This window comes from Mya arenaria, chromosome 8 (genome assembly GCF_026914265.1).
Source record: "Mya arenaria isolate MELC-2E11 chromosome 8, ASM2691426v1".
NCBI classification, from domain to species: domain Eukaryota; kingdom Metazoa; phylum Mollusca; class Bivalvia; order Myida; family Myidae; genus Mya; species Mya arenaria.
This window is the reverse complement of record NC_069129.1, coordinates 36,182,828-36,207,005: the sequence shown is the minus strand read 5'-3', so window position 1 is coordinate 36,207,005 and position 24,178 is coordinate 36,182,828. Positions and strand designations below refer to the sequence as shown.

At 35.2% G+C, this 24,178-nt stretch overlaps 1 protein-coding gene and 2 long non-coding RNA genes across 3 annotated transcripts in view; 1 reads left to right on the top strand and 2 right to left on the bottom strand.

The window, feature by feature from the left end:
- Positions 1–1,924: 1,924 nt before the first annotated feature.
- Positions 1,925–24,178, top strand: part of LOC128244983 (inositol monophosphatase 1-like) — a 38,663-nt gene continuing 16,409 nt past the window's right edge. Inside the window, exon 1 of the mRNA XM_052963163.1 lies at positions 1,925–2,017. Within this exon, the coding sequence (XP_052819123.1) occupies positions 1,928–2,017 (90 nt within the window). The 5' untranslated portion in view covers positions 1,925–1,927. The remainder of the gene's footprint in view (positions 2,018–24,178) is intronic.
- Positions 11,926–12,924, bottom strand: LOC128244984 (uncharacterized). The gene is made up of 2 exons (XR_008263023.1): positions 12,824–12,924; positions 11,926–12,347 (listed from the first exon to the last, which is right to left on the bottom strand). It is a non-coding gene; the product is annotated as an uncharacterized LOC128244984 (long non-coding RNA).
- Positions 12,928–22,793, bottom strand: LOC128244985 (uncharacterized). The gene is made up of 3 exons (XR_008263024.1): positions 22,603–22,793; positions 20,536–20,738; positions 12,928–12,963 (listed from the first exon to the last, which is right to left on the bottom strand). It is a non-coding gene; the product is annotated as an uncharacterized LOC128244985 (long non-coding RNA).

Genomic DNA, 24,178 nt, shown 5'->3' with positions numbered 1-24,178 from the left:
CTTAGTGTTTATTCACAATGGTATGCTGAATAGAAGGACATTAAAGAGTGTAGGTTGTCAAGTATGGGTTGTATTTTCAGGTATGTTCAGAGGCAATTTAAAATAACTTGCCACATGTATTTGACACATAAGGTTAAGGCAATGTCACATTTGCAAGACCAACTCTGTATTGTTGTCAAGTATACAAGATTTTCAACACCATGGTAAAGTTTTTTGGCACATTTAGGCGACATGTGGTGCACTAAGAACCCCCTCTATGGTTTTACTTAGTACATCTAGTTTCATGTTGTGAAATCAGGAAATTCGAATGTGCACCTGGAAACTGTCCTGCTAGATCAAATAAACCAGATACAGATCAAAGAAAATCAACCGTCAATTGTTATATCTGGTGATTTCAACCAAAATGCGATAGCCCGTCCAATGCATCGAAAATGCCAGGCGCTCATAGAAAAAGGATTTCGCCAGTATTCTCACACACCGACCCATGTATTATGTTCTTGTCTTGACCATATTTATTTATATTTTCAGTTTCAAAGTGTCGAAAAAATAACAATTTCGGTCCAGAAGTCAGTAAACATTGTAGAAATTGTAATACACATACATTCTTGGGTCATTCACTCATTCAAAATTACCCCCAATAAAAGTGTCCTAGTTCCCATCAGACAAGCTGCTTTTTCCACTAGGCTGAACACTCAATATCTGTTAATTAGCAAGACGGTTGCAATTGGTTCAATCACGTGTAGCATTAGGTCGCAGAAGACACAAACAAATCATGTGTAAATAATGCGCTTGCAGCTATCCTGCTTAGGTGTTAAAATCAATCCATATTTTCACATAGCAATCTGCTTTGTTGTCGATCAAATACAATTGTCATTGTTAATCCGGGAAAACATAAAATTTCCGAATTTATTAACCTTGTTCTATAGGATATCGACAGCGACATGCTTAATTAACTACAGATTCTGAAAGCTGAGTGCGTCGCTTACGTCATTTTAATACACTGTTGTGAAAAATTTGTTGTCGATATCAATCTTATAGCCAGAATATATGATATATATATGATTATTCAAGATTATCAGTTGAATGTTGACCCACTGTTGTAGGATTACGCAAATAAATCATAATGCCGGGTCACTTTTTGTCATCTGACCGCTTCCCAACGGCCGCAGTTATTTATGATTGCAGCGTTTCTTGTTAGAAACGCCGCAGAACTCGATGAGAATGTCATTTGAAATTAAGTTTGTATCAATTACTATTTGATGACGGTTCTAGAGCCATCTTACAAATTGCCACATCGCAAAAAAAATATTGACAGAATACACATCCCGAACATGTGTGACATTTCTATGTAATCAGACTTTTGAACAGGTTTTTTTTTGGAGGGGGGGGGGGGGGGGTGGCAATTTTTTTTTTTGGGGGGGGGGGTCGCCTGGTTTGGACCGATTGAGGTTCCTAAATTTTATATGCCCTGTTCACAGGTCAATGTGACATTTGGGGGCATTTGTCACATACTGTGACAGCTCTTGTTGAGTTATGGCCTTTGCATTATCGAGTGCTTAACACATTTGGGTGATTTTCTGGTAACATATTCATGTAGTTGCGTCACAATTTCCTTTGGAGTAGACGGATGTACATTGTATCAATATAGCAAGTCCATGATTTCATCAAAATTGAGGCCTTGTATGAGGACATGCGTGTAATTGAACTTTTGTGTAGTTTATTATATTGACTTGTAAATTAAATTCTTGAATACATAACCACCACACATTGTGTTATTGCATTTTCAGTTGAGCCCAAATAATGTAAATTGGAGTTGAGCAAAACTTGACATAAATAATGAAAAATGCACGCTTGAAGCAAAGGTAACTCTTTCTCAAATAATGGTAAAGTTATGCCCCTTGTCCAAGCATTTGCAGTCCTTACTCAAATGATTACATGGAAGTCAATATTGTTAATACTATATGTTTTCAGAGTTCCACACACATGCATTTCCATTGGCATGGCAATAAATAAGCAGGTAAAATTATTAAATCCTCCTCAATAAGATAAAATTATAAAATATGTATCATTTCACAAACATCAGCAACATAGTTTATATGTTTAGCTCGACTATTTGAAGAATAAAGAGGACTTTACTACTCGCCCCGGCGTCGGCGTCGGTGTCGGAGTCCGGTTAAAGTTTTAGGGCAAGTTGGGATTTTCACTTATAACTTCAATACCCTTCATTTAATTCACTTAATACTTCACACAGTTGTTCAGGGCCATCATATAATGAGGTTAGATAACTCCATATTATCCTTTATACAAATTATGGCCCCTGATTGACTATGGAATGACCATCTTACAATAAGGTCACATAACTACATTTTAACCCTAAATACAAATTATGGGCCTTGATTGATTTTTTTTCTTATAATTCCTTAAGATAGGAACATTTTTATATTCCAGGTTTTTATAAAGAAAAAAAAATCTATTAGAATGACTTTCGTCATTGTTCGGGCGGGCTGGTGGGAGGGTGATGTCAAAGTCACCTTATGTATAAAATAATTTAAGCTAGGTTTGACATAAAGTGATCAAACTTGGTATATACGATGAGTTTATGGAGACCTTTCATAGGAATGCATTTGATCAAGGTCAAGGTCAAAGTTAATAATAATAGAAAAATGGTTGGTATGGTTGGTATTGAATAACTTGTATAATAATAAAAAGTGTCTTGTGACCAAACTTGGTATATAGGAAGAGTTTATAGAGACCGTTCATGAGATTGTGTTTTGGGCCCGAGAGTAATGGTCTAGGTCAAGGTCACTGTTGCTAAAAATAGAAATATGGTTAGTACTGAAACCTCAAGTAAGGGCTGACATAGTGTGACCAAACTTGGTATATAGGAGAAGTTTATTCAGAGCTTTCATTGGATTGCCTTTTGGCCCCCTAGGATCAAGGTCACTGTGACTAAAATAGATTACTGTTTGGTACTAAATAACTTTAGTTATGGTTGACATACTGTGACCAAACTTGATATGTAGGAAGTGTTTATGGAGGACTTCGATGGGATTGTGTTTGGGACCCCTAGGATCAAGGTCACTGCTACACAAAGTAGAAGAAAGCAGTTGAAACTGAATCTCTTCTGCCACTCATTAAATACCTGGTTTTGTATTATAATACCAGGCACATATTACATAGTATTGTTATCACTTCTAAGTCAAAGCGGCGTAGTCGAGCGCGCTGTCTTACGACAGCTCTTGTTTATGTTTTTGCCTATAGTAATGTACATAATGGGTGAAAGATTTTTGTTTTGTGTTTTTATAACTGATTGTGATTGGTCTCTGTCCGGCGTCTGTTGTCCAGTGCCACAATTGCTTATAAACATCTTTTCCCCTTAACCCCTTGGACAATTTTTTATGAAACTCACAGAGATTTTCCTTGGTTGGTGCCCTTTCAAAATTGTTCAAAGAAATGAATTCCATGTAGAACTATGATTGCTATGGCAACCAAAAGAAAAATCTTGGTAAATCTTCTTAACAAAAACCATGAAGCCTAGAGTTTAGGGTAACAGTAAAATTATGATCGCACGAGGACCAAGCTAAAACCTTGAGTGATCCGATGTTTCGAACGACCCAAGTTTTCATGTAAGTCTGTTATGAAATGTCTTACAATGTATTTTCAAAGTTTGAAGTTGTCAGTTTACTTCGGCACTGATAATGTATTGCGTTGTGGAAATCGCTCATATTTGCAAAATCTGTCGTATACTTAATGCGAAAATGTAAAAGAAAAAACCAACAAATGAATAAATAGCGAAGTTTGTTTTTAAAAAAGAAAACACATCTTCTAAACAAACAACATAAGAATATGATTAAATTATCGTTATTAACTTTTCACAATTATCTTCTCAAACGCCCTTATCAAGTATTAGCGGACATGCATAAATGGTGATAATCTGTTTTTCACACCTTGAATTCCCTTTCATCTGTCATTGCAATTTTTACAACTTTGGAAAATTTTAAACCTGCCATTTGTTTGATTATTAAGGGTCACACTTTTTGGAAAATGTGTGAAATTATGACCATGAGGTTATCATAAGCTTTTGCGCATGATTTGTGTATTTGGGACTGTCAATGTTGCTTGACTCCTCGACTCTTATAGGTTTCGATCCAGCGTCAGTATATTTTATACGACAATAGAAGGACTAAGCTTCCACCTCGACTGACCACAGGTTTCTGAACAATCTGCCTGTTCGTCCGACTGCAGTTTTACTGTTTTTGGTGTGTAACATTGTCTGGTGGTCTTCTACGAAGTTTGTTCAAATAATATCCCTGGTGTCAAAACTAGCACCTTCCCAGGGTTCACTCATTTCAACAAATTTAGAATTTCCACAAACCAAGCCTAGAATTATCAATGCGAGTTAGTATTAGGCCGCTAATATATCACTTTACATGATTAAAAGAATATTTTGTCGTTGGCTGAGTTGATTCGTTTAAAAATAGCGCATGATGGTATCCCAGTTTTTATTGTGTGTATATATAGCATGTGAAAGTCATGAGATTAGTACAGATACATATACCGAAGCCATTTTTAAACTAAATGCGATTTATATGGTAGGCAGACCTAGTAAATTTTAGAATTGGAAAAATACTCAAAAACTTCAAGGTACATGTGTGGTAAATGATGTGATAGATACATCAGTAATTAAGATTCAATGCATTGTACACAACGATATCAATATTAAGTTAGTTCTTGACAATTTTCTTTTTTAGCTTGACTATTCAAAGAATAGGTGGGCTATACTACTTGCCCCAGCGTCGGCGTTGGAGTCTGCGTCCGGTTAAAGTTTAGGGCAAGTTGGGATTTTCACTTATAAGTCCAATACCCTACATTCAATCGACTTAATACTTCACGCAGTTGTTCAGGGCTATCACATGATGAGGTTAGATAACTCCATATTATTCTTTATACACAGATTATGGCCCCTGATTGACTATGGAACTTAGGTTAAAGTTTTAGGGCAAGTTGGAATATTTATTAATAACTTCTATATCCTTTGTTCAATTGACTTAATACTTCACACATTTGTTCAGGACCATCACACAATGAGGTTACATAACTCTATATCCTTAATACAAGTTATGGCCCCTGTAAAAGTTAAGGGCAAGATGGGATTTTAATAAAAAAACTTCTATACCGTTCATTAAATGCACTTAACAAAAATTAGGTTACTAGGAAAAATAAATGTGGAACACACTAGAGATATTAAATTTGAAACAAGGTAAAGTGGTGTAAAAAATAAGGCACTTGGTCAAATCTTAGATTTTTTGTCTGGAACCATATTATCAGAACCAGATCTTGGTAAGGATTGATAAGATTAAGTTCAAACTTGGTCAAAATGTTCCCCTTGATCAAGTTCCAATTGCTTGTGAAATTGGGTCTCATGGAGTAAAAAATCTGGTCACAAGGTCTAATGTTAGAAAAATATTTGAGACACACTAGAGGCAATATTTTTGGTCAACTATTCATTAAACTTAATCAAAATGTTACCATTTGATGAACTCTTGGACTATTTAAAACTTGGGTCACATGTGATAAAAAATAAGGTCACTAGGTCAAGTCTTAGTTTTTTCTTTGTCTGGAACCATGTCATGATATTGATTGCTCAGATTATGTTTAAACTTGGACAGTATATTTTCCTTGATAAAATCTCGCCATATTTTAAAAGTGGGCCACATGGGGTCAAAAACTACGTCACTAGGTCAAAATTTAGAAAAAAACTTTCTGGAGACAATATGTCTGGTCCAATATTTATGGAATATAATCAGAATATTTTCCTTGATAAAATTAATGACAAGTTTGAAACTGGGTCACATGAGGTCAGACACCATGTCACATGGTCAATTCTTTCAAACATGTCTTGAACCTGATATTGGTATTGATTGATTGGTCAGGCATTGTTTCCAAAAAACTTATGATAAACAGAGGCAATATGTCCCCTTGAATCTTCTTGAAACTTATTCAAATTTTCCTCAATGAAATCTTGGCTCAGTATGAAACTAGGTCCATTGGGTCCAAAACAAGGTCACTAGGTCCAATCGAGAGAAAACCATTGGAAACACTCTAGAGGCTATATTTCTGCAAATTTCTGGTCCATTCTTCATGTAACTAAACAGAATGTTTGCCTTGATGAAATCTTTTATAAGTTTGAAACTGGTTAACATGGTTTCAAAATCTAGGTCAAATCTAAATGCAATATAAAATATTATTTTAGTTCAAACAGTTGGTTACACATCATATCTGTTCAAAAGAGCCCATCACTCTGCAGTCGTATTGGAATTTTGGTTGGAATATTTTACCAACACGTCATTTCCATGCCATCAACTTTGCCTTATCTGGCGGGGCATTTCAATTTCAAAGAATTTGCTTATATAAACATGAATTTAATACATGTTTAATTGAAGAAACTAGGCTGTGTATGTTGGGGGGTAGTGTAAATGAAATATTTTTTGTAAATTTGAAATGTGTTGGTTCTTATTCATTTTGAATAGCTGGAAGGCTTTTAAAATCTTGATTAAATATTGATTCATAAGAATATGACTTTTTTGTATTGTATACAATTATAGACAATTAATTGTTAACTGTAACAAGTCCTTTCAGTTTAAGAGGGTTGCTTGATTGGCCAAAGGCTAGAAGAGCTATTGGAGTGCGCAGTGTCCGTCCTTCATGTGTCTGTCTGTCTGTACACAATTGCTTGTGAACATCAAATTTTGTCCTGGGGTCAAATCAAATCATGCCCCGGTTCACAAGTTTTCTGTAGACTTATACTGGAATATCTTTGAAATCTTCTTGTCTAATACTGCTAGGCCCAGACGTTTATGTAGCATTGATAATGCCCTGGGGTCAAAGCTGGCCCCACCCCTGTTGACCTATTTTTGAAGCTACAGCAAATTTGAACTGTGTGCACAGTTATGAAAACAAGTATCAATGTTGTGCTTGGACGACCTTGACTGTGACCTTGACTGTGACCTTTTGACATACTTTCTTATTTTTGAAGCTCCAGCAATGAAAATACCATGTGTACAGTTTTGAAACAAAATATTAATGTTGTCCTCAGATGACCTTGACTGTGACTTTTTTACCTAATTTCTTATTTCTGAAGCAGCAACAATGAAATTTGTACCATGGTGCAGTTTTGAATACAAATAATCAATGTGTTGTGCTTGGATTAGCTTGACTGTGACCTTTTGGCAGACATTCTTTTTTTGAAGTTACAGCAATGGAATTTGGACCATGTTTACTGTTTTGCAACCAAATATTAATGTTGTCTTTGGATGACCTTGAATGTGAACATTTGACATACTTTCTTATAATTAAGCCACAGCAAGGAAATTTGTACCATGTGAAATGTTTTTAATTTTTAGCTCTACTATTCGAAGAATAGGGAGAGCTATACTACTCACCCAAGCGTCGGCGTTGGCATCAAACCTTGGTAAAGGTTTTGCATGTAAGCACCTTTAAATCATTATCTCAGTAAATACATCATGTATTGCATTGAAACTTTTGATATGTATTCCTAACTATCTAACTTACTAAATTAATGAAGATAACACTTATTTGAATTTAATGCAATTATTTGACACAGAAATTCTGGTTAAGGTTTTGCATGTAAGCACACATAGGTTAATAACTCAGCAACTTATTGATGTATTGCATTGAGACTTTATACAATGGTACTCAACCATCCAGCCTACTTAAATAACCAAGTTAGACAACAACCAAGTAAGATAACTCTAGTTTGCATTAAATTCAAATGATTCCCCTTTTTAGCTCACCAGAGCTCAACAATTGCTTAAAAAACATCTCATTTGAAACTACCTGGCCAAATTCAATGAAATTTCACGGGAAGCTTCCTTGAGTGTCCCTCTACAAAAATACAACAATTGATTGATTAACAACAGCAACAACTACAAAATGGCCGACTTCCTGTTTTGCTTTAAAAAGCATATCCTCTGAAACTACCAGTCAAAATTCAACTAGAGCTGTCACAGGAGTGACGAATACCCCCAAATGCCGCCTGGACACAGGAATGGCAAACCATTCCTTTGAAAGGGCCCATTACTCCAAGGTTACTGCACACTGCATCTTCTTTATCGTCCGGAAACCATTTTTCTATTTTTAGTTACAGTGACTTTGACCCCACCAGCCCAATATCGAACTTGATCTGTATCTTCTGATGTTACACCTGTGCACCAAAAATTGTTCAAATCTGTTTACCCTTTCATGAGTTATCGTCCAGAAACCGTTTTTCTTTTTTTAGTAACAGTGACCTTGACCTTGGCCCCACCAGCCCCAATATCAAACTTGACCTGTATCTTCTGATGTTACACCTGTGTACCAAATTTTTTTCAAATCTGTCAAGCCTTTCATGAGTTATCGTCCGGAAACCGTTTTTTCTATTTTTAGTAACAGTGACCTTGACCTTGGCCCCACCAGCCCCAATATCGAATTTGACCTGTATCTTCTGATGTTACACCTGTGTATCAATTTTTTTTTAAATCTGTCGAGCCTTTCATGAGTTATCGTCCGGAAACCATGAAAAACGACCGGCCGACCGACCGGCCGGCCGACCGACCGACCGACCGACTGACAAGCTCACTAACTTGATCTGTATCTTCTGATGTTACACCTGTGTACCAAAAATTGTTCAAATCCGTCTAGCCTTTCATGAGTTATTGTCCGGAAACCGTTTTTCTTTTTTTAGTAACAGTGACCTTGACCTTGGCCCCACCAGCCCCAATATCGAACTTGACCTGTATCTTCTGATGTTACACCTGTGTACCAAAAAAAATTTCTGTCTAGCCTTTCATGAGTTATCGTCCAGAAATCATGAAAACCGACAGACTGACCGACCGACCGACAAGCTCACTCCTATATACCCCCTCAAACTTCGTTTGTGGGGTATAATTAAACTTAACAGGAAGCTTCCTTGGGTGACCCTCTTCAAAAATACAACAAGTGGTCACGATTGATTAACAACAGCAACAACAACAAAATGGCCGACTTCCTGTTTTGCTTTAAAAAGCATATCCTCTGAAACTACCAGTCAAAATTCAATTAAACTTTACAGGAAGCTTCCTTGGGTGACCCTCTTCAAAAATACAACAAGAGTCATGATTGATCAACAATAACAAAAAGGCCAACTTCCTGTTTTGCTTTAAAAACATCTCCCCTGAAACTACCAGTCCAAATTCAATGAAACTTTACAGGAAGCTTCCTTGGTTGACCCTCTACAAAAATACAACAAGGGGTCACGATTGATCAACAATAACAAAATGGCCAACTTCCTGTTTTGCTTTAAAAACATCTCCCCTGAAACTACCTGTCCAAATTCAATGAAACTTTACAGGAAGCTTCCTTGGTTGACCCTCTACAAAAATACAACAAGGGGTCACGTTTGATCAACAACAACAGAAATAACAACAAAATGGCTGACTTTCTGTTTTGTTTTAAAAAACATCTCCTCTTAAACTACCAGTCCAAATTAAATGAAACTTTACAGGAAGCTTCCTTGGGTAACCTTCTACAAAAATACATCAAGGGTTCGCGATTGATCAACAACAACAACAAAATGGCCAACTTCCTGTTTTACTTTAAAACCATCTCCTCTGAAACAACCAGGCCAAACACACTGAAACTTTACAAGAAGCTTCATTGCATGACCCTTTTCAAAAATATAACAAGGCATTGAGATTGATCAACAACAACAAATGGCCGACTTACTGTGTTGCTTTAAAAAAAATCTCTGAAACTATCGGGTCAAATTTAATTAGAATTTACAGGTAGCTTCATTGAATGACCCTTTACAAGTATAAAACAAGTCATCATCATCAGTAAAGATATGTTTAAAGTTGCAACATTTTTATTAATGCTTTATCACAGAGTTGTGGCCCTTTGATTAGGTGAGCGTTTTAGGGCCATCATGTTTATTTTACAGTGATCCATGCATGTTTCGCCCAATCTTTTTAATCCTTACACTGAAAAGCGTCAGAATAGTCCAGCGCGCTGTCTGTGACAGCTCTTGTTGAAGCTACTGCAATGAAATTTAGACCATGTGTACAGTTTTGCAAGCAAAATATCAATATTGACATTGACAGGTAATCTGTTGACCTTCTTTCTTATTTTGAAGCTACAGCTTTGAAATTTGTATTCATGTGTACAGTTTTGAGAACAAATATTAAGCTTATATGTTTGGTGTGTAGCATTGTCAAATGTTCCTCTACCAAGATTGTTGAAATTATACCACTAGGTTAAAAAATGGCCCGGCCACGAGGGTCACCTGTGTTACATAGAGATATAAAGAAAATAATAAGGTATCTGTTATGTAACATTGGGTAGTGGTAACAAAGGTTAATCAAAGCGCTGAAAGCGCTGTAAGACTGTCGGTGACGTAACTGAAGCAAGCAAACACTACCGCAAAGTTCTTTCAAATGAAACGTGATCAAATGATTTCATACAAATGATGAACACTCTTTAAGGTAGATGAAGAAGGATAAATGTGATTATAATAAGCACAAATATATTGGCCCTACTTAATCATGTATCCAATGGCCTACAAGATTCTTAATTCAAATTTCCTAATTTTGAACCGCTTTAAATTAGTTAAATGCATATTCATTATGTTAAATTGCTTCAATTTATGACGTCGCTTATAACAGTTTCAGTAAGCAATTACATTCCTTCATTTCATTAGGGTCTGTTGAAGCCAATGACTTTAAAATGCAAATACAATACAAACTATACCCAAGATTCAAGGGACATAATAAAATATAACTTTAAAATGATGCTCTTTCAAGCCTAAAAATGCCTCCCAGAACTTCTATCAACAGAGTCCACATATCTACAAAATTTGTGCTCGAGTTACTTTCTTTGATATAAAAGTGAAAACAAATCTGCATGGTGCTGTGCATCATATGATGAAAAAAACTAATATCTTTAAAATTTGTTTTCTAGTTTTTTTTTATTATAAGTGTTAATAAATCTGCATGGTGCTGAAGAAAAAATTGTCAAACCTGCAGCATTAATTAGCGCCATGTTGTCAAGAATATCTGGACAATTGAATGAAATATGCATGGACCGAAATGACAGCTGGTTTTTCATTGACAAAAGATGCCTTTGAGGCAGTTTTAAGATTATGCTATTCAAAGTATGAGGGTAGTTGGTACAGTTTTCACTCATATTCAGATGATGGCTGATATTTGCTGATAAACATGTATCCTCTTAGCAGCAGGGAATAAGTAAATGACATAGTTTTAATGACCAATATTGGAGATGTGACCTTGACCTCCAAATCCAAAGGGGTCATCTGCTGGTCACCCCAAACCTAAATTTCAAGTTTGAAGGCCATGGGTGCAGACTTTGTCGAGTTGTCACACAGGCAAGCTTTTTGCGTTCAATGGTCTGTGACAAATCAATAGGGCTCACCTACTGGTCAGGCCCAACCCCAAAGTCAAGTTGTTCAAGGGCCATGGGTGCAGGCTTTGTCCAGTCATTATTAGTACAACCTTTTAGCATTCAAGGTCACTGTGACCTTGACTTTTGACCCAATGACCCCTTAAATCAATAGGATCTTCTAATAGTCAGACTTAGCCTCCATGTTGAGTTTGAGGGCCATAGGTGCAGGCATTGTCAACTTATCAGTCAGATGTATGGTTTGACACCTTCCTGTTCAAGGTCACTGTGACCTTTGACCATATTACCCCTAAAATCAAAAGGGGTCATCTACTGGTTAAACCAAACTTTCATGTCAAGTTTGACAATAGGTCTAGGAATTGTAGAGTTATCACCCGGAAAAGCTTTGGTCTACTGTCAGACAGACGGACGTAGCGGCCAACATGTGCAAAGCAATATACTCCTCTTCTTTGAAAGGGGCATAATAAATTGAAATTGATTAAATATTTTTGTTTATTATGTTAATTAACTTACACTACATACAACAAGTACCATTTTGATATTTTCGAATGCTCATTTGGGCATGTACATGGGTTTTGATCTGACTATGAACATGAAACTACATAGTGATGTTCCCTCCTATCAATTCTAAATTTAAATAACCATGAGAAAAAAAGAATGTTTTCACTGCACCATGAATAAATATGTCAAACAAAATAAATGTCAAGTTATTCAAGATTAATTTAACACTGTTCTTTTGATGATTTCCGTGCATTCCTGACTGCAGGTTTTTCCCATTTTCCCACAGTTATTTCATATTGGCCTTACAAGGTCAGATCTTGAGTTGGGTCTTCATTGCTGGACACTATCTCTTTATCTCCACAGAAAACACACTGGTGCAAGTTTCACTGCAACAACTGCAAAAAAAGTTGTATTATATTCTAACTGAACTCTGCATCAATATTCAAATTTTTTATTGGATTTAGGAAATGTCTTTGTTTTAAAGGGTTCATATAAATTAATGCATTTTTTTCAATTTAATGCATTATCATGCTGGACTCTTTGACATTGATGGTTAAAACAAAGAAGGCATATGATTTGTGTACAGATTAAACATTATTAATTATAAATGTGTTCTTTAATTAATAGACAAGTGGCAACAATTTCCCCAGTTAAAAAAGCTTACATTTGTATATCTGCAGATTAATCATTTGCATTTCTTTTGCTTTGATCATTTAAGTCAAATGAGTTAGACATGATAATGCATTAAAATAAGAAATATATTTTTGGGCATCAATCTATAGTGTGTGCCTTCAATCTAGAAATAAATTTCTTCTCAACAGATGCTAAATTATAAAAAAATATATAAACCAAGATTTTGATTATGACATACCTGCATAGTTAGTGGTCTCCATAACTGCTCAGAAATGCTCCCTATGACAAACTAAGTGCTGGTGTATGGCTGGGTAATAGTGCTGTTCCAACCAATAGCGCAATTCTTCCTACAGGTGGACCAGCTCCTCAATATGGTTTCTGTCATGGCAGTGATAACAGACTCAGTCTCACTTAAAGGTGACAATAGCATACAGCAAAATGTCAAAATTTCAAAAACAGTATTTACATTATCTGTATTGCTTGCAATGATAATAAGTATATATCGGATCATTTGGCAAAATTTTATGAGTACAAGTGTTCTGAAACTAAATATATAGCCATTTTAAGATAGCCACTGTCGAGTTTCTTGCAGTAATTTTCGAGTCACACCTTCAAAAAACAAGTACAAAGTTAAACCACTGTTACTTATTAAATGAGTGTCATTTTGTGTCAAATTCTGAAACTAGATATATATTCTGAAATGAATCAATATACTTTATGTTTATTTATTGTGTATTTTGTTGAAATTGGCAAAAAAACGAACTCGTTTATTCTATTTTTCTAATTTTAATTTGAAAATCTAACTGTAACATAACAATAATAAATCAAACAAACATGTTTAAATCATATCAGTAGCTTTTTTTGATACATCAAATCATTTCATTTTAACATGTTAAACATGGATTATGTTGTCAATAAACAATCAATTTCTATTTGATTTAAAAAAATTGTCCCGTAAATTACAAGAAAATGTATCGTAAATTATCTTAATAAGATATCTCATTTGAACATCATATAATGAATTTAAACATTTATATATATATACATAAAATTTAAACTAGAGGCTAGTGTGTATCATGTTTAACATACATACTATATATACCTGGTTAACATATGACTAGATACATAACATGATATAACATTTTGCGTTGTAAGCAATTACAAACAGGGTTTGAACAATTAACTATTAAACATTAACAACACAAGATTTTTCATGAACTTGTCAATTTCACATGCTAATTTCAGTTTTAACTAGAACATTTTTGTCCATTGTTAGCATACGCTATAAGTGCATAGCCATTGTATGTCCCATAACTGACAAACGTTTGTCAAAATTGTGTATTGATAAATGTTAGTGTTTCTGCATCAACGCTGAAAATTCTGCAAGACTTTCCAGTGGCTACAGGCTCTGCGATCTTTTTCAAAATACTTCGGCGATTAATCCATATCTTGTCTTCGTTTCTGGGCCATTTGTATCGACCTACAGTCTTACCACACGACTCCATACATGCTACCTCTAGTTCACCATCTTCTTTGTCAATATCTGTGACTTTTGCGTAGTATTTCATGTCATAAGCGATAACAACATAATCTTCTACATTGATATCAATCTCTGGGTTTTCCTTCTGGATAGTGCTTTCATTTGTTGTATCAGATACAATTTCACCATTTTTCTGTGACTCACCATCATTTGCATTTGCATTCTTTTTAGGCTTTAATAATGAATGTCTCTCCCATTCACATGGTGAATTTTCACTGAAACCTCCCTCTTGAAAACATTCATCACATACACAAACGGTCTCCCTCGATAGGATATGCATTGGTGATACACCAATAACACTGTGCAACTTCATTGTTCCCTTTACTGGTTTCAGCTCTATATTTCGCGTATCCACAGCCTCCTTACTTTGGTCAAACTCTTCTGGTAATATCTTTTTGTATTTGATTTGACCTTCTGTCTGTATTGCCCATTTGTAAAAATCCTCCGCGTCTTGAATGATTACTTTGCCCTGCTTTATTGCATTATCTGCATTCCTCTTGGTCGTGCCACCAACGCCGTCACAGGGGCTCTTCCTATGACCTGATTCGAAATAGTGCCATGACCCTTTGATTCCAAACTCTGTTTCCACACGACTTACAATGTCAAATACTGTCTTATTACGGTATTGACTCGTGGGCGAGTCAGTACAGAAGTGAATTCCTTTAATACTTTTATCTGATTCCTGGATGTACTTTATCACCTTCTGGATTATTACTTGGACCATAGCAGCATTGTGTTGAAGAACTAAAGAGACAAAAACAATGCTGTCGTGTGTCAGTTTTCCGTCCGTGGCCTTTTTGTAAGTTACCGTAGGGTGTAGGGTGATGGCTGTTGTGTTCCAATACGCGCTCTGAATTTCTTCTAAACTTTGAAAAGTCCATCTGTACTAATACGTGGTTTACAGGAAGCTTTTCTTTCATTTGTTTTAATCCCTTATATTGGTCAATGACTCTACTAATGTGTTTTGCAAACTCATTGTAAGTGCTTATCATTACATTGATGAACTCCCCTTTCGGTAACTTGATGTCAACAACTCTCATACGCTCCTTGCCTTCACTCATTTTCTTTCGTTTCCATTCCTGGTACTTAATGGTCGTGCAATTAATATTTTGCAACATTGCTTTCAGCTTGTCTTCACTATCGAACGTTTCCATGAACTTGTCAGGGCTTGTGATACTTGTGACCTTGTTATTTTTTAGACATCACAGTTTCAATGCAAAGTTTTGATGCTTTTGACATAAACATACGTTCCGAGCGGAGAAATTAACATGCGTTATGTTAGCCGGTTTCTTCCTACAAAACGTAGCATGTGACACCTTGTAGCTTGAGTCAGTCAAAAAAACTTTGTGTGAAGGTTGTACATATAGTCATTGAGAACGCGCTTTTGTACCTTGCTTTTACCAACTTTTATAGCATCTGCTTTGCCAGGTAGTTGTCGCGAGTTATCATCTCTTTTTAAAAATATTTGTATATCATTCTCTACTCGTTGATTAAGGACTTTGTTTCGTGCTCGTTTGCAAATTGAAGCGGTTTTCTGTAGCCCATTCATTTTTCTCCGATTAAGGCCCGTCAACGAAGCAAGCGAATATTTCATTCTATATTTCTTTATAATTTTGCCTGATGCAATGCGCATGACAACATGTTTTCTGTTCGATTGTGTTGCTGCCTTTATTTTATTATGCCCCCTTTTGAAAAAAGTGGGGTATATTGTTTTGCACATGTCGGTCGGTCGGTCGGTCGGTCGGTCGGTCGGTCTGTCTGTCTGTCGGTCGGTCGGTCGGAATACCAAATGGTTTCCGATCAATAACTTGAGAACGCTTTGACCGAGGGACCTCATACTTGGTATGTGTATTGGTCATCACCAGCAGATGAACCCTATTGATTTTGAGGTCAGTGGGTCAAAGGTCAAGGTCAGTGTGACCTTTACATGAAAAACGGTTTCCGATCAATAACTTGAGAACGCTTTGACCCAGGAACCTCATACTTGGTAGGTGTATTGGTCATGACCAGCAGATGAACCCTATTGATTTTGAGGTCAGTGGGTCAAAGGTCAAGGTCAGTGTGACCTTAACATGAAAAACGGTTTCCGATCAATAACTTGAGAACGCTTTGACCCAGGGACCTCATACTAGGTAGGCTTATTGGTCATGACCAGCAGATGAACCCTATTGATTTTGAGGTCAGTGGGTCAAAGGTCAAGGTCAGTGTGACCTTTACATGAATAACGGTTTCCGATCAATAACTTGAGAACGCTTTGACCCAGGAACCTCATACTTGGTAGGTGTATTGGTCATGACCAGCAGATGAACCCTATTGATTTTGAGGTCAAAGGTCAAGGTCAGTGTGACCGTAACATGAAAAACGGTTTCCGATCAATAACTTGAGAACGCTTTGACCCAGGGACCTCATACTAGGTAGGCTTATTGGTCATGACCAGCAGATGAACCCTATTGATTTTGAGGTCAGTGGGTCAAAGGTCAAGGTCAGTGTGACTGTAAGCTGAAAAAAGGTTTTCTGATTGTCCATATTTTATTTTCTTATATAGTAGACAGTAGAAATTTATATGTCACTAAATGCATGAGTTGAAGTATCAGTTTTCAGTGAACATCTAGTTTAATTATGCCCCCCTTCGAAGCAGAGGGGTTATATAATTGCTTTGCACATGTCGGTCGGTCTGTTGGAAGACCAAAGCTTGTCCGAGTGATAACTCAACAATTCCCGGACCTATGGTCATCAAACTTGACATGAAGATTAGGTATGACCAGTAGATGACCTGCCTCATATGCATCCAATGACAAATCAGCTGTCATTTCAGTCCATGCATATTTCATTCAATTGTCCAAATATTTCTGGCAACTTGGCGCTCAGGGGGCATAATGTTTGACAAACATCTCTTGTTTCCAATACATTCGGCAAACAGCACCTTTTGCCTGACTTTAGATGCTGACGGGTCACTCAGGTCAATGCCTGCTTCGCGCAATAAACTTTCTGATTTACTTTTAGGTGTAGATGGCTGTTGGGCTGCCAATTGCTTCTGTTTAACCTATAAAGTTTCTTTCTTGCACTATTCAGCTTTCTCTGTAAGTCTTCATTTTGGTCTCTCAGTGTCTCATTTGTCCTATATTGTTTTGCAAGGGCCCTTGATACTCTTTTGCGGCCGCGCGACTCTCTTGAACTTTTCTGATAAGAAGAAAATGGCATCTTAATTGCCAGTGGTGTTCTAATATCAGTTGTGCTACTGATTTCATGTTCTTGTGAGGTACTTGGTTCTTGTTCCAACATAGCTTCTTCTCTGTCATTTTGGCCTTCAATGTAGTTTGTGTCTATCTTTCGCTTCCTCCTGTGTGTCCGAGCATGTTTTCTGTTAAGCTCGCGTTTGTGTTCTCGTTTCCTTAATGGGAGTTCTGACACTGGCACAAAATAACTTTTAACTCTCTGGTTTTCTCTTCATAACCATTCATCTCCTAACATAGCTTTCTTCCTTGCCCTGTACTCCTTCATTCGCTGTGATTTTGACTTTGTCATGCTGAAAATAGTGTATGATTATTTTATTAGCAAAATATGTTTGCAATTTCAAATACGTAAATATCTTAATTAATTATGATAATATTTTGCAATATAATATTCTAAATATAACTTATATATGTATATATTATGTAGCTGATTATTAAACTATCGTTTAAAAGAACGAAAATGTGCGTATCAATCTAAAATTCGGAATAAAAAGATGAATCAGTTACGGGACAAATGGGGGTGATTTACGGGACAGCGTCCCTTTATGGACCATATCAGACATTTAGTTAAAATAATCATTTTCTTTTTAATTGCACACATTTACTGTTACATTAGACAATGTTTAATTAATCTTTTTTTAAGAAAACATACCTGATTTACTCTTAGTACATTAACATTGAATACACATTGTCATTTAGAAAATAGAGTACCCTAATGTGCAATGAAATTTTCTAAGGTTAAAAAACTTATAAAACTTAATAATATCCTGTGTTTTATACAAACCATTGTCTTTATTGGTGTGATCAGTGGGTTTAACACATGTACCAATGTAGAAACATGAAATATTACTTTATTAAAAGATCAATGAAAATGGGTGATTTACGGGACAATGACTTAAGTTACGGGACAACATTTCAATACAACATGTAAACATGAAACAGTAAAATGCAGCTGACATCGACTTCATACTTTAAATAAACATACAATCACATGATTTTGTACACAAAATTATTTGAATATTATTTAACAATAAAATTTTATGATATAAAACAAAAACATACCTTCTGTTCAAAATTTGGGCGGCCTGTAAACTATAACAAAAATGGCGGATGACTGTGTTTTCTTTATATGACGTCACTATATTGCGTCATTATACCGGAAAATAATCAACTAGGATGACTCGTAACTTATGCCTCGTAAATTACTTCAAAAACAATTCTTACTTGATTATTACCTTTGATATCAATAATTCAAACTACATAGAGCCATTCCAATTTAGGAAAGTACTATGGTAATGTACATGTGTAATCCTTTTACAGAATATAACACCATGTGGATGTAACAAACATTTATACCATGGCCTCGTAACTTATTATTAAAAAATTACGGTCGATGGTTGATAGGAATGTCTTCTGCTTGCATAAAAGATAAAATATTTCAGTCCAAAAAGAAATTTGCTTTCAAACAATCAATATTGGCTCTTTAAGAACTTATTTTGCAATGTTTATTTATATTTTTACATGATATTCTATTAACATAATTCGGCAATGACTCGTAACTGACACATAATTGAAGGACATAGGTAAAACACAAAATATTTTAAAACTTTTACTGGATTGGATAAAATTTATTTTCAACATAAAATAAACACATCCAGAGCATTGCATTAGATACATTTTTTCAATACATGGGATGCACGATATTGATTATATATGACATACAAAATTGATATTCTTGCAAAGGACACCAGCTTTTTGGCTACCTTGCAAAAGTTAGTCCAAAATTTTAGACAGAAATATTGTGAATAACATATTGAAGTACATGAAAAATAATAATCATATACAAGACCTTGTATTAGTACTATTTTTTGTCAAAATTGCCATTAAAATCTGATCCATGCAGCACCGCTTATTGCAAGGACAGCATTTGTCACCCTTACGTGAGACAGAATCAACAGTATGTAACATGCCCTTTTCTACTTTCCAGAGAATGAATCTTCCAATCTAAATTACAAATTTAAGAACAAATATATACATATGCACATGTAATGTTGTTAAAAACAAACCATTTAGATGCCACAAAACTATAAGATTTTAGGTGAAAATTGAGCCAAATCAAAACATTTAGTCATTTAAAGCTGCACTCTCACAGATTTACTGTTTTTACAACTTTTGTATTTTTTGTCTTGGAATGACCTATTTTTTTGCTCAAATATCTGCAAACCAGTGATATAAGACTACTGACAAAATATTAGATTGCAGACTTCCATATTTCAGGTCGAAAACAAAGGTTTTATGGCTTAAAGCGTTACTAACGGTTTAAGAAAAATGCATAAAACATTTTGAACTTATATATAAACATTTTCTGACAAATTTATTGTCAGCAATCTTATATGAATGGTTAACATGCATTTTCACATAAATTGGCCCGTTCCAAGACAAAAAATAAATAAAGTAGTCAAAACATTCAATCTGTAAGAGTGCTGCACTCTCAGTCACAGATTGAAGGTTTTGACAACTTCTTTTACTTTTTGGCTTGGAATAAGCTAATGAAAAGCAGTATGAAAACTGATGAAATAAGACTGCTGACAAAAGATAAGATCATGTTTTTTATATTTACATTTGTAACTATTGGTTTTATGGTTAAAAGCATTACTAACGCTTTACTTATAATGAGATTTTTGGCACAGAACCTCATCTTTTGACCGTATTAAAATAAGAAAACAGTGTTCCAATATTTTCAGTTGTCTTTTTTGACTGAATTAATATAAGAAAGCAGCGATCCCCTTTTTCCAGTTGTCTGTTATGTCCAGTGTTCAGAAATTCGCATAAAATAATTCATTACAAGACCAAGAAATAAAAAAAGAGTTGGTAAAACAGACAATCTGTGAGAGTGCAGCTTAAACATATGATATGCATTATCAGCCAAGTGCAGACCTACTCACATCCTGGCTACACAAGTACAAGTACATTCATCAGCTTTACTGATTCCAACCAGGCACATTTATATTGGTAGACTAGCATTTTACCATTCTGTGCTGGCCAGTAAAGTTCTCATTTGAATTAGAATTCAAAATGTATGTACCTTTGTTCATTTTTTTTGCCAACTCTGTTTCAACTGAACTTCCTAAATGAATGGGAAGTTTCAAAAAATAATTACAATATCTCAGTAAATACCTGCATTTATGTGTTTCTTGTGCAATCTGTCAGCTTTGGTAGGCTCAGGTTTCATTTTGTCCACCTCAATACTTGTAATCTTCTAGTCTGATGTACTGCCATCCAATTTTTAAGTCAGGTCAGGCAGCCATTCCAGCTTTGTTCCAGTTGATTGTATCAGATGATGTTTACAATACTAGCCTTGTATCCAGGCACTTCTCAATCTGAAAGTTTACAAAAGAACATGGCCTGTAATATTTAATAAAAAAATCATAATTATTTACTCCTGGATGATGGGTTCTAAAGTAAACCTTTGAGAAAAGATGCTACTGGTATGGTGCTTGAACCCATGACCATGTGAACACTTGCATGGAGATCTGTCAAACTGAGCTAACTGGGTAACTGATTTTAAGGCAGCTCCCAGCTTGGCTCTACAATTGACAGGTGCATTATACATTATAGAGACAATAAATCAAACACTTGAAGCACTAGTCCAAATAATAGTAACTTAACTGATCTTTTTACAAATTTTGAAATGGCATATCCTTCACATACAATTTTTTTGTACCAAAAGTGGGTAGCTATTCCGATAGGGATTCCGGGTCAGATAATTATATATATCTAAAATATGAGTTATGTACACAAAAAATAAAAGCTGACGAATTATTATGAGTTTGATGAGTGTTTTTCTTCATTTCATACTGTCAAAACATTATGATATAAACTGTTATACATGAAGATCATCTGCAAGGCTGCGGTGCATAGATTTACATAGATGTAAAATGGTTGTGTTTAAATGCATTAAATGCTTGTTTTGTGAAACAAATCTTTGCACTTACATGGTAATAACTAAAATATGAATATAAACCTTTAATATCTATTTCAAACATATAATACTTATCTAACTACGATTTCAATATCTTTCAACCCCCACCCAGTTTTGCACAAACCCGATTAGACGTAAGGGATTGGAAGAATCCCATATAACACGTCTATTTTTTTAGACTATTGAAGCATATATGTTCTTTTTTGATGGTTGAGACGTTTCAGGTTAAACAACAATTACAAATGCGAAATAATTTTAGTGAATAATCAACTCTGAATTGAAAGTAACATGAAGATGTTGTAGTGAAGGATTTGCCATATATATATATATATATATATATATATATATATATATATATATATATATATATATATATATATATATATATATATATATATATACATGTTTTTTAATCGTAAAAAGAGTCCGTCAACGTACAAATATTTAGACGAAGAGATGTACCTTCTAGTCCAAATAATTGTACATTGACAGATTTTTTTACGATTTTTGATACAGCAAATCCTTCACGTACAAATTGTTTTGTACGAAAAGTGGGTAGTTATTCCGATCGGGATTCCGGGTTAAAGCATATTGCATCTATAACATATCATAAAAACAAGAAATATTACCAGATAATGTTATTTTATATAAATTCCGTAACCAAAAAGTAATATCAAGCAAATAATTATGAGTTTGATGGTTTTTTCTTCATTTCATTCTGTCAAAACATAACAATATATACATGAAGGGCACCTGCAAGGCTGCAGTTCACAATTTTACAACAATCGGAACATTTCGGCCATCAATTGTAACAACTCGCCATCTTCGGTAAGCTTCGAGATAGTCAATCCCTGTTGGATACTGGCTGAGGTGTTCAGATTGTTCGGCCAAGGCCGAGTTGTTACGATTGTATTATCTCGAAGCTTGTCGGAGGTGGCCGAATTATTACGATTGGGTCAAGTTGTTCCACTTGGCATAATTGTTGTCTGTGTCAGTCAACTTTCCTTTTAATGAAAAGGTGAATAATGTGTTTTAATGCATTAAATGCTTGTTTTTTGCAATATAGCTTTGCACTTCTACTGTATGGTAAAATATGAATATAAATCTTTACTTTATTATCCATTTCAACCATAAAATACTTCACTTAATACAATTTCAATATTTTTCAAACACCCCCGCTTTTTGCACAAAACCGTATAGACGTTAGGGATTGGAAGAATCCCGTATAACACGTCTATTATTTCAGACTAATGTACATGTACCTTCGTGTCCGAAATCGATCACTTCCTGGCAGCTCATTTCTGGATTGTCTCCATCTAAATTTAACATTTTTAGACGCATACATTGATGCCATTTTTGCTTCGATTGATGTTAAAGCAATAGCACTAAATACAGGTCGGTTATTTTGTAGAAGAACGTGTTCGAAGGAACATTCAAATTCATTTCCGCATAATCGCCGCCATATTGTGTATGACTTTAAAAACTACACTGGTCGCTACCACTTTTTCGCCCACCCAGTTAAAAGCAGTCAAAACGAAATATTTTACACAAATCAGTACAGTATGGCGTTTCATTGCGGCATCATTTTTGACAGATATCAGCTGTTTTTCGCGTTCAAATGTAAGTAGTATGAGGAATTTGACCCAAATTTATAAACATTGTTAACACTTTTGACCTTGTAAGTTGAATGCGGGGATTACGTCATCACGCGCGCGCTCATTTACATGAGGCCCTGTAAGGATTTTTTTTAATTTTCATTATACCTTGCACTATCAGACGACATTATTGATTTGTCATTATAAAGTAAAAAACCGGTGTTAAATTATACAAATTCCATAAATTGCTGTATTTTACGTTCAATTTTAGAAAAAGCAAATGGTAAAACCTGAAAACGGTGAAGTAATCGCTGAATTTTTCGTCTTAGGGAAGCAACTCAAATTTGAATTAATGATTACATTCTTGTAAGGACATGCGTTGTCCCTCTTCGGAAGTCTATAAATAACGTAGGTCATGTTTTAAGAAGGAATCCCGGTAGCTTTTTCAATTTCTGCAAAGAGGTGGCTTACCGAGTAGGTGCTGTATCATTTTAAACATACATAAACAGTATGTAATAGTTAACATATTATATTTATTGATCAATTGTCGTTTTAAACGGTCGCTAGACTTGTCAAATAAAATAAAAATGTTTAAAGATATAGTTTAGAGAGAAATATATGAAAACATCGTATGAACAGCGAATTTATGGGGTGGGCGAATAATTGGTACAGTAGGGTGCTTATTTTAGCGAAATTATAGGGGTACTTTGCACGTGGGAATATTCGGAATTCCTAGCTATTTTTAAAAACAAATTACACAGTTTTTGTCGGAAGGGCCGACCTATCTGAGTGTAAAGTTTTATCGTAATAGCTATCTTGTGTCAAAAGTAACATAGGAAAAACCTCCATTTCCGGCCGAAAAGGGGTCGCTAACCAGCACCCTATAGTCCAAAATAACAATAGGCATAACGTTGACACACTGTGATAATATATAATCCAAATATTTTACTCAAACAAATACAATAGTTCGATTGCTGCTGAAAAAAATCATTTGAAACATAAAAGTTATTTCACAAAATATTACATGACATGAACTCTTTAACCGCGTATGATTTATTTCTTAATAGCTTTCATTCATAAAATAAGTTCTTTGCCGGGGTTTGCCGGGTCAGTCTTGAATGCCGGGATATGTGTGACGTCACACGGGGTGCAAACATGTGGTGTAGCTTACTATTGGATGTAGGGTAAAATGACTTCGTATGTAAATGCCATACTTTCATTATTTTTCATTATTTTGTTCAAT